The sequence below is a fragment of the Natrix helvetica genome, assembly GCF_964273705.1.
Source record: "Natrix helvetica genome assembly, chromosome: Z".
NCBI lineage: Eukaryota > Metazoa > Chordata > Lepidosauria > Squamata > Natricidae > Natrix > Natrix helvetica.
In genome coordinates this window covers 99,485,133-99,496,633 of record NC_138554.1, presented here as the reverse complement: position 1 = coordinate 99,496,633, position 11,501 = coordinate 99,485,133, and the positions used below count along the sequence as shown (strand labels likewise).

The following is an 11,501-nucleotide window of genomic DNA, read 5'->3' as shown; positions in this document are numbered from 1 at the left end:
ACCTGCTTTTTCCCTCGGACAGCTTTCGCACGCACGCACGCCCCACGTGCGGGATGAAAACCCCTAGCGGGGGCTGGCGCCACACTTGAGAGGAAGATTGGCTGCAAGACACCCTCCTGATTAGCCTCGCCCTTGTGGCATTCCGGGGAAAGCTTCCTTCGGGGATGCCGTTCTTCTCTCACGAGGAAGACTCGAAGCTGCTGGGGGAATGCCTCAGGCTCCGCGATGTGCAAGAGCCGGGGACTCTAAGCTTTTCCGCCACGCGAGTGGTTCCTTGGCTTGCGCAGGAGAATAAGGCTCCGGCGTCCCCCACTTCAGACGCGACAGACCGTGGGAGTAGGCACTGTCGGGAAGCACGCGAGCTCTTCTTGGCAGCCGAGAGGCAAAGACCGTGGCTGCAGCCACCCCAAGAGACCCTGCAGGCGGGAGTCGCCTCGCCTGACCCTGGAGAGAAAAAGCGAGACTTCAATCCGAAGGTAAATCAAGGGCGGATGAGCGCTTCTAGCCAAACCACCGCGCCCACTTGAGTAGAGAAAAATTAGAGAAATGGAGCGCAACGGAGGTATTAAACCAATAAAGGAGAATATTTGTAGCTCAGAGTTGAAATGAGGGGGGTCCTTGGTGCTCTCTGGGTTTGTTTCCTTGCAGACGTTTCATTACCCAAACTAGGTAACATCATCAGTGCTAATCACTGGGGTATTAAAAGCTTGAAAAGCACCGCGCTTAATAAGATCTGATTTACCAGGTTTTACTAGCTGATTATTTTAAAACATTAAGACAATGATATTTTCACGTGATGGAAATGGAATAAAAACCAGCCTGCAGGTCATGGAGAGGGTTTCCTACTCCTCTTTGTTAAGATAACCCTAGACTTTTGCCCCACACCCAACTATCGGAGCACCCGGAAGACTAGCAAAGGACATGGTTATCCTGCTCTGTTTCGGAGAAATTACCTGTCTCCCAAGAAACATTTTTCTGCCAGGAGTCCCAACTGAAGGATTATTTAGAACTTTGGACTGCAAATACTTGCATGCTTACTTTCCCATTGGTTTTTTATTAAGAAAACTGTATTAAATGTGAATAATTTTAATGTAGAACAGGGTAAGCCAATAGATAGCATATGATTACAGGAGATAAGCTTTTCTTTCTTTTTCTTCATTTTACATATTCAGGGAAAATAGTTCAAACTGATCAAATTTAAAGGGATAGCGATTTCCAGTAATTGAAAGTAGAAAGATCAGTGTCAGATAAGAACAATCCAAGTTCAGGATAATTATTTATATATTCATTTTATAACAATGCTGTCCTACTCTTCGGACTAATATTTGGGTTTCCATTAAATGAGTGTGTGCGTTGCTCCAAAGCAAGTGGAAAAAGGAGACATGTATCTTAGAAAATAAATGAAAAGACAGAAATCAGTTCAGTGGCAGTAACAGGAAGTGGTCAGAAATATTTAACTATTTCTTTGGGCCAGACTAGTGTGTTCTTGCTCAAGTTGGATGCAGTTCATCTTGAAGGTTGTATTCCTTGAAATGATGATCTCCAGACTTTATCAGGATGGATATACATTGACTAGATATAATTTAATACTTCGGTATTAAACAATGGAACAAAAGATAGTATAAGAATTCCTGAGTAGCTCACTGTAATATGCTGTAGTTCATTTTCTTTTTTCAAGAAGTGTGGGAGGCAATTCTACTTGCTTTTCCTAGTCCAGCCTTCCCCAACTTTCAGGTTTCCTGTTACCTCCTGGCAACTTGACAATGACAAGCAACCTGTTGATTATGAGATTTGAAAATTTATCCTGTCTTGAAGGCTTGGAGATGAAGTAACTTACCCTACTCCTTTATTTGTTAAGGCTAGCCTGCACATGTTCAGAAGCTGTTCCTCCTTCACTGCCATGTATTTGGGCTGCATTCAGGTCTTGAAGGAATTCCTTAATTTATAATGTGCTTGTGATAAAGTAGTGTTTGTGGTGTGGCAACTTATTATTTGCCTGAAATGTATCAGAATGATGCCAAATGGTTGGGTGTGGCTGTGGATGTTACATTCAACTGTCTCTTGTGCTGAAACCTGCTGTGAAAGGAAAATTTATTCTACTACATCTTTAATTCCTTTTCCCTGCATTTCTTTTGCCTGAGAGAAAACACGAATCCAGGTTTTACCTATTTTACAATCAAATGTTTTATGAGTTTGCAAAAACAAATTCTACCACATTTAAAAAATGTATTTCCAATGGAAAGATACTATACGGAATGAATAATGAAATCATGTTTGGGATTGAGAGACTGATATTTAGAAATAAAAATTTGTGTAGCATATGGACCACTTTTTAAATTGTGGTTTTGCTAATCTACACTATAAACCAATAGATGCCAGAATACTGCATATCAAGGATACGTTTTCAAGTAAGGGGCACATTCTTACAGATGCTTATTTTTTCCAAGTAAACAAGTAACATGGGAAATGGTCAGTCTCTTTGCTGTTGCATTCTCCCCCCCCCCCCCCCCCCGAAGAAATAACCTCCTACCTTCCATGCTATTTTGATATTGTATTTATCTATGGTCAATGACCAGTGAAGTAGCTTTAACAACGCAAAACATATACAAGAGGCCTCCAATAAAATCTCTATATAGACCTGGCACTTAAAATTTACAAATATAAACAGTAAACAAAATAGAATAAAACAAATTAGATAAAAGTAGAATTAAGATGAAAGAATGTGATATTGTTCCAAGACTAAGACATCTTAAATCTTCTTAGAGTAGTAGGTGCCACTAAGAACTTGGTGCTTCTGTATCTAATACCAGGATTATGGCGAGAAAGATATAAAAAACTAATTAAAAACTTGATTTTTAATTCGTAGATATATTATGATGTAAGATTTCATTAAAGGAACAGTACACTTAAGTTTGATATTCATTCTGGCCACAGAGACAATTTCTCTTGTTAAACAGGATTTTGTGAAATCTACTATTAAGGCTGCCTAGAGTAGAATATTAAAATGGGCTTTTAAAAAAGCTGCATAGTTGCTAAGATTGAACAGGTAGCTTGTAGGTCTGAAAGATTTATATTAAAAAACTTACTAATAAAGTCTATGTGATGGCAATATGAACGATTCTGGGTGGGTGAATATAAGCTTTGGTTTTGTCTAGACCTACAGTAGGAGAGAGTAGATAAAAAGGCTGCAATGTCAACTTATTTCAATCCTGAGGTGAAATTATCAAGATCAGAAGTTTGAGTCAATAAACACAAAATCTGTTATTTGCCCTTTTTATTTAGTTCTATTTAATTTATTGATAAAGAATTCAGAATGTTTGCAGATCAGGACTATTATATCTATATAAAAGCAAAAACCACTCACACCGCATTACAAAATCTCCAAAATCATAAAGCCTACAAACTTGAAATGTAGCACGTGTGTTCCTCTTGGCTTCTAAGTGCTCACTTAGAAAGTTTTTGAAATGATCATCAGATCATTAGAATTTCTTGTATTATTATTAAAATGCTTTGATGCTAAGGAGCTTGACATTCTACTCCTTTCCTTCCCAACCTGAAAACTGCCATTTGGACGTGGGCGTGGCTAGCACGTGACTCATCTGGCCTGCTGGCTGGGAGTTTGGAGAGGAGCCTGAGGGAGAGAAGGGGAATAGGATAGGGGAGGCTTCTGTGAGGCAAGCCTGAGGGAGAGAAGGGGGATAGAATAGGAGAAGTTTCTGTGGAGCAAGCCTGAGGAGAAGAGAGATAGGATTGGAGACGTTTCTGTGGGGCAAGCCTGAGGGAGAGGATAGGGGAGGCTTCTATGGGGCAAGGCTGAGGGAGAGAAGAGGCTGATTGTAACTACTTATTAATTTTCAAGCTGTGTCAATTAATCAAGCTCAATCACTTAGTTTCTTATTAGAGCATGGGTATTCAGCTAATATTTAAATATAGCTGCAAGGCATGTCAGGTCTTCATATTAACCATAATCCTGAAAAAAACTTAGTAATGTTTTTATATTAAAATATAACAAATATAAAGCTTTCCAGCAGAAACAGGCCTGGTTTGTTTACTGAGATTTCCAGAAGTAATCTTTAAAATATTCAGGCTGAGTTTAGTAGTTTGAAAATAAAATGTATTTTCAGTGTAATTTCAGCAATCTATGAGTGTAAAATGAAGTGTCCTTATATCTCTATGTTGGTACCTGTTGTAACCTTTTTATAATTAAATGTATAGTAATTCCAATTTTGTTCAAATATTTGACCATTCTACATGAGCTTTGAATGTTTATTTTTTTGTTTCTATTGTTGCCCTATAAATCTAAAACCATTTCCAGCAGTAATATAGATTTATCATTTATGTTCTGTTCTGAATTATAGTGAAATTATACATTAGGCAAGCTATTGTAATTCTTACCAAGAAAATAGACCATACAGAAAATCCCTAAGATATACTGCTTTTACATTGTACTGTCCCATCCTATTTAATTAAACATCTTCTTGACATATACTCTACTTCAAGTATAATACTTAAAGGATATCCAATTTATAAACTCTTCAAAAATTGTATATTATAGGAACTTTCCAAGAAAGTTTTCAGTATGAAAGAATTAATGTAGATTTTCAATTATAAAGCTTTTATGTAAATTGCACACTGTTTTTGGTTTAAAATGCTTTTTTTACCTATGTAATGATATTTGAACAAGTATTTACTTGGCTCAGTTTGCTTCTATAGTAAAGCTGTAAAACATGTTTCTCCACAATTAATCTACAGCAATCTTTCAAGTGATGCAAGAGATGAGTAATTTTTAAAGATATGTAATTTTTCAATCTAGTTAATACCAATTTTTCATGAGAATATAAACTGGAGTGCTTAAAAAAGGATAGGTCTACATTGCTTATTTGAGACAACTTCTAACATTCTCTGTTCTATCATAGATTCTTATCAAACACCATACATGTAATTTTATTATTTTTAATGATTAATTTTAAATATTCCTGCCGTTCCCCTTTCAATTCCAAGGTAAACATATGTTAAAAACTCATATATAATAACAGTACATTAAAAAGCCATAGGAAATCCAAACGATATAAAAATAAGTTTTATTTCTCCTGCAGAACAGAACCAAATTTTGTCATTATTCATTTGAAGCTCTACAATTGCATTCCATGATTTGGTAGCTGCAGCTAAAAGAACTTTGATACATATCCCTAATAAAAACGTCACAAGCAAATCAGAACTTGCGTACCTAGAAAAAAACGTTCTCTTATTGTGGCCCAATTTATGATTCTTTAGGGTTTTAAAAGCCCACAATAGCTGTAGGGTATCACACCATGGATCTCTTGTAGAAGAGCTATATTAAATATATTGAATCATACACACCATAGCCAACAAATCTAATTAGTGCAAAGAACATGAGAAAAGTGTTACGTTCTGATCTAAATATGTGAAAATCTCTCAGGCAAAAGTAAGGCTTTTTAAAATTTAGATCATCCATCATAAATATCTGAGATATCAGGATCATTTTGTAGAAACATCATTAAATAAAGCATACCGCCCTGAGTCCCTCCGGGGAGAGGGGGCGGTCTAGAAATCTAATAAATAAATAAATAAATACCTTTTAATTTTCTAACTAAAATGTTGGTGATGGTCAGTAGAACTATTGAACTACTGTATGTTATACCTTTTAATTTTCAGGTATCAGATTTGCAGTGCTGAAAATTATCTTTAATAATTTTCTTTTATTCCATTCATAGGTTTTAGATTTAAAAGGAAGGCAGGAATATTTGGAATACTGCTACTTGTTACCAAAGGAAAATGAGCACTCAGAAACTCAAGAGGAAGAAATACAAGTGTGTGATAAGAATGAACAAGCTGATTGGGAGGAGAGGGAGAATCTCACTTCTATCTCCTTGGTGAGAATAAGGAACAAACTTATTCCTGCTTCTTGCAATTTATCATAGCAATTACTGCATTCACATGCTACAGCGTGGTTCTGGGAGGAAAAATATAAAAAATTATAATTGATAAAGGGCATTAAAGAATTTGAAAATATTTCCCTAAACCAACTTTTTAAATGTTTTATTATAACTTTTAAAAAACTATGCATTTTGTAAGGAAAGCACATTTATCCATTGTCCAGAGTGCTTTTTCAGGAGGCAACTGGACTTTTTCTTTCCTTAAATTTTTTCACTCATTCAAGAAGCTTCATCAGCTTTGACTGGATGGTGGGAAATGGATTTATATTCCTTGTAGACAGCTGGTAATCTGTATTCTTTGGATGCACTTGGATAACTGATCTCAACAATTGTCTCCATTCTATTGCTTTAGATTGCATCCTGCTCTTCTGAAAGTGATCTGTGTATTCATTTAATAGCCAGTTTGTCCAGTGGCTTAGATTTGTGTAGTAGCTAACAAATGTGATATATTTTCTAGGTTGCTAATGAGATTATTGAATTATATACAGCCTTTTAAACTAATTGTTTTTAAAGTACTCCCTAACAGAATAAAAATATATAGTCATAAAGGAAACACAAACAATAAAGGAATAAAGTATTATCAATCATTAGTTAACATGCTTATTGCTAGTGAATTTAATAAACTTGTGCATTTGCAGGATTCATTTACGTAATATTTCAATGGACAAGTTTACAAATTCGAATCGCTGATTTTATTTCATGCTAAGCCAAAAATTAGAAGCCTATGGCTTTGTATAATATGTGAATCAAGTTTGTTTCTTTGATATATTGATTTCAGCTTTTAAGTAACTTATTCTTTGGAGACGTACCAATTTTGGTGTGTATCGTTTTGCAGAATCACAGTACTATTGACTTTTTACTCCTTAGGTTACTTTCCAGTTAATATCCCTCTGAAATTATTTTGGAATAAGTGTGAAAATTAGGGCCTAATGTTATAAAGTAGCTCAGAGACAATATATATGCTAGTTGAAAGCAGCTGTTTCCAAAGTTTATAATTTGCCATTTGAAGAAAATGTTGTCTCGCAATTCTTGTTATACTAGATCTAGCTGCTCTTTGATAATTCTGTATTAAAAGTAGCTGCCATTATTATCAATATATCCTATTCATGATACCATTCTAAAGGCATAATATGAGGTTTATAGTTTGTGTTCATTTCCCAAAGGTCATTATTAATTACATTTTATGGCCAATTGTCATTCATATAGTCAAAGCTTTGGTTTTTCCCAGTAGTAATGTATGACTGAGAGTTGGACCATAAGACTGAGTGCCAAAGAATTAATGTTTTCAAATTGTGAAGACTCTTGAGAATCTTTGGACTACAAGAAATCAATCAATCCTAAAGGAAATCAAAGTTGTTCTTTGGAAGGACAAATACCACAAATATTTTGGCCAATAAATAAGTCATTGGAAAAGACCCTGATGTTGGGAAAGATTGAAGCCAAAAGGAGACAGGGATGGCAGAGTATGAAATGCTTAGTATCATCAACACAATGAACATGAATTTGGACAAACTCAGGAGACAGTGGAAGAAAGGGGGTTCTGGTGTGCTATGGTCCAAGGGGATCATGAATTGTTGAATGACGTAGTGACTTAATGTAACTGACACAAGTCTGGGCTGCTAACATTCAACAATATTAAAAAACAAAGTAAATGTAAATAAACATCCACTGTGCTAAATAGGATTACCCATTACCTAAATCCAAAGTTCAATGAAGAGCCTGATCCAGTAAGGTTAGGACCATCTGAATGTCAAGGAGAGGGCTATTCCATAAATAGGAGGTGCTGTAAGGGTACTTTTTGGACCGATTAGATGGCAATGCTTGATCCCACCTCCTTAAGTGAGATATAATTGGAGAATGAAGAGAGACAATCCAACAAATGGAATCCTACTTGATGAGGGGTTTCAGAAGTGAAATTCAAATCCTGAATTGCACCTATTAAGTCACGGTCAACCCATCTATTTGCCAATGTTTTTAACCAGAGGAATGTAGACATGGTGACACATATTGCTTTAAATCCTTTACTCAGAATTCATGACAACCAACTTTCTCACTTCCTCTAGTATTTTTAAATTATAAATTGATCAAATAGCAGTTTTTGCTAAAGAAGCCAGTGTTGAAGAGTTGGTATGCCGAGTACTGGTCCTAATGAAGTTCCCAATACTGCCAATTTCAGCATGACAGGTATAAAAGATGGCATGTCTTTTTCATCAAGCTAATTTTTAAAAATGCAATTTTGACTGTTGGTATTACGTTCATTGTAGTCCTGTAGCAAAGACGTGGTAATAGGATTCCTTTGGAAATAACTGTAATTGTCTGTTCTAGAACACCTTTGAATCTATGTTCAGCCTGGTAATATGAAATGACTTATATGATTTACCTTTAACAAACTTTTCCACCTTTTCAGGAACAAGCGAGCAACAGTGGAGATGTAAATTTGACAAATTTTCATCAGAACCCTATAGATTTAGCCCAAGCTATTAGCCAAGATGTGAGCCTTCACGATGCCACAGTGATGGGATCAGACCACGCTAATGTAAAAGATGTGGAGACGACTTTAGAGAGAGTGGAGATTTTACCTGGCTTAAATATATCTCCAACGAACAAGACCAACATGTTAGAATTATTTGCAAATGATCATTGTTGCACAAGTCTTACACACCAAGATTTCTTTTTCAGCCTGAATGAAAATGGATATGAGAAAACACATTTCGCACCATTAACCATGGATGGAAATTTTGACCTTGCAGAATCCTGTTGTTTTGAAGAACGAGATTCAGATTCTGGACTTTCTTTAGACTTAAATTACAGTAAGGCATCTCTTGTATTTTCTTGTAACAAGGATGCCAACTTTGGCACATCAGATGACTCAGGAGTTCTAGGAAATAGTTGCCTACAATATTGCCATGCAAAATATCAAAGCAATTATGACCATGGGACAAAATCACTAGTAGATATATTCCATGATCATACATACAATCAGGATTTACAACAGCTGACATTCCCTGTATCAGAGGATTATTTCAGATGGCCAGAAGAATCCAAAACAACTGAAAATGAAAGTAATACAAATCTAAATGATGAATACCGGGCAAAAGCTCTGAGAATTCCATTCTCTATTAATGATATAGTGACGTTGCCTGTAGAGTCTTTTAATAGCCTGATATCAAAATACTACCTAACTGATAACCAACTGTCACTCATTCGTGATATAAGACGAAGAGGAAAAAATAAAGTTGCTGCTCAAAACTGCCGTAAACGTAAACTAGATGCAATTATGAACCTGAAAGATGAAGTGTATCACCTTCAGATACAGATGGAAAAGCTTGAGAAACAGAAGGCACAATACAAAAGGTCAATTTGCAATATAAAACAAAAACTGAATCTTTGCTGGAACTTTTTCAGTAACTTGAGAGATGACCAAGGAATAATTAATTCAAGCCAATGTGCCCTTCAGTGTTGTGGAAACGCTATCTTAATTTTACCTTTTAAAAAAAATATCAACCAGGAACCCCCAAACATTTAAAAGTTTTTAATAATGGTGTTTAAGGATTGCATTTGCAAGAAGCCAGAAGAAAACAAAGTGAATTGTATCCCTTGTCTAATTTTACTGTATTTCAAGCTAAGCAACTTTAACATATTTTTATATTTGTTCTGCAGTTTATTCAGCTCATATATGGATTTTGATGGTAATGTGTATGTCCACAGAAATCCTATCATCTGCAATTTCACTAGTTACAGATAAGCATCATTGCTTTTCACGTACATTGGGACAATGGATGTTCCCAAGAGTAACCATACAGGCATTCATTAGCTAATGGCATGTGGGGCTGAGGTATATGGGCTAACCTCCCACTCTTTCTGACATTTGCCTTAATTTCCATGCTCCACTTAGACAGTTATTAAGTCTCACTTTTGCAAGGGTTGGTAATAGACAACTTTTGAAATTTAGGGTGTATTATCCATTTCCAGGGTGTAGATCAGTGGTTCCCAACATTTTTTCTCTATGCCCCACCTAAGCATCTCTAAAATCCTGATGACCTACCCGACATATAATTCTTACTATTTAAAAAAAATGAACTCCTACTCACATGGAGGAAGCCTGTAATGCCATTTAGTTTAAAGAAGGTTCCAAAGAACATGGCATCCATGAAAGAAAAATAAAAGAACGAAAGACAGCAGAAGTACTGAGGAACTTAAAAAATTCAAAATACAATTTGAGCTCACCTCAATATGATATTTACAATGTAATCCTATGCATGCCTACTCAAGAGGTTTACTCCCAGGAAAATGTATGATTGTAGCTTTAGTCTACTTAAGTTAGTGAGATCCTTGTGCTTGATGTTGCTGGAGATTTTATATTAGGCCCCAAATTAGTCAGCTTCACTCTCAAGTGTCCACGTTCAGTGATATTAAAAGGTGGCACAGAAAGAGGCAAATCTAAAAAACCTTAGCTTAAATTTATGAATAAGATTGTCATGAACGAAAGAAGAGTTTTAACTTATGACCCCCCTGCCTGCCCACTCGCTTTGAACCTGCAGGTTAATGAGGAAATGAGGTGAAATCACACAGGCCGGGTAAAGCTTATGCATGAGTGGCCCAGCCCCAGATTGCTCTGAGAGAAAAAGTCTTGTAAAACATGGCCTGAGAAAACAGACTAAAAATAACTAAATCTAACTATTTTTTATTAAAATTTGGTCATGGTTCTCTATCCTTACTGCTGGGCTTCAGACCCAGCAGCCATCCACTCTGTCTCCCCACAGAGCAGCTCTCCCTGGTGGTTACCAAGCAGCAAAGCCCACAGGAAAAAAAGAGACTGACTCTGCCAGCCCCATGATGATCCTTAGTGAGAACACATCTGATTGGCTGGCAGTTGCTCTCCCCTCCATCCCACCCCCAGCTGTGATATCCTTTTCAGATCAGGCCCTAGGAAATGTACTTTTTTTTACAAAGAGAATAGATAAATGAAACACTGCTGTTTCATCAGAAATATATAACATTTGACGGGCTTTCAAAAATTCAGTTAATAGCTCATTTTTGAGTTGCCCCCATTAAAAATCAAATTTATGCATGGGCACCAAATTGGGAACCACTGATAGTCCTCAACTTACAATTTGTTGTTACAGCAGCACTGAAAAGTGACCTATGACCAATCTTCACATAATCATTACAATATATCGTGCTTATGTTATCAAAATTTGGGCACTTGACAACTGGCATGTACTTATGGTTAATGATCCAGTCATATGATTGTCATTTGCAACTTCCATGCCTTTCCCATGTTTCTTCTTCACCCATCTGTACTATGAAGCACCATAAGGTCTCCCCAGCAAATAGTCCTCATGTTATGATGCTTTATGATTGCATTACTCAGTGATGGAATCTCAATTGCTGCTGTAGCTCAAATACATCTACATGTGCTACTTATTTGGAAATGTTATCATCACAAAGTGCGCTCCCTACAAATATGTCTTATATTTCCATACATTAGCATCACTGTATTTTACAATGGGAAAGTTCCTGAAGTACTAGCATTACAATTCT

The 11,501-nt window shown here is 36.2% G+C and overlaps 1 protein-coding gene across 1 annotated transcript; it reads left to right on the top strand.

Moving 5' to 3' along the window:
- NFE2L3 (NFE2 like bZIP transcription factor 3) lies at positions 1-9,807 on the top strand. The gene is made up of 3 exons (XM_081933382.1): positions 1-476; positions 5,736-5,894; positions 8,365-9,807. Exons 1-3 carry the CDS (start codon positions 165-167, stop codon positions 9,481-9,483), a joined length of 1,590 nt encoding a protein of 529 aa, XP_081789508.1. The 5' UTR covers positions 1-164; the 3' UTR covers positions 9,484-9,807.
- The last annotated feature ends 1,694 nt before the right edge of the window (positions 9,808-11,501 follow it).

Bases quoted from the DNA above. Each gene is read 5' to 3' on its own strand.
- NFE2L3 (XM_081933382.1), top strand. From the start codon at position 165: ATGCCGTTCTTCTCTCACGAGGAAGACTCGAAGCTGCTGGGGGAATGC. The intron at 477-5,735 runs GTAAATCAAGGG...TTCCATTCATAG, and splicing joins AGCGAGACTTCAATCCGAAG to GTTTTAGATTTAAAAGGAAG. The intron at 5,895-8,364 runs GTGAGAATAAGG...CCACCTTTTCAG, and splicing joins ATCTCACTTCTATCTCCTTG to GAACAAGCGAGCAACAGTGG.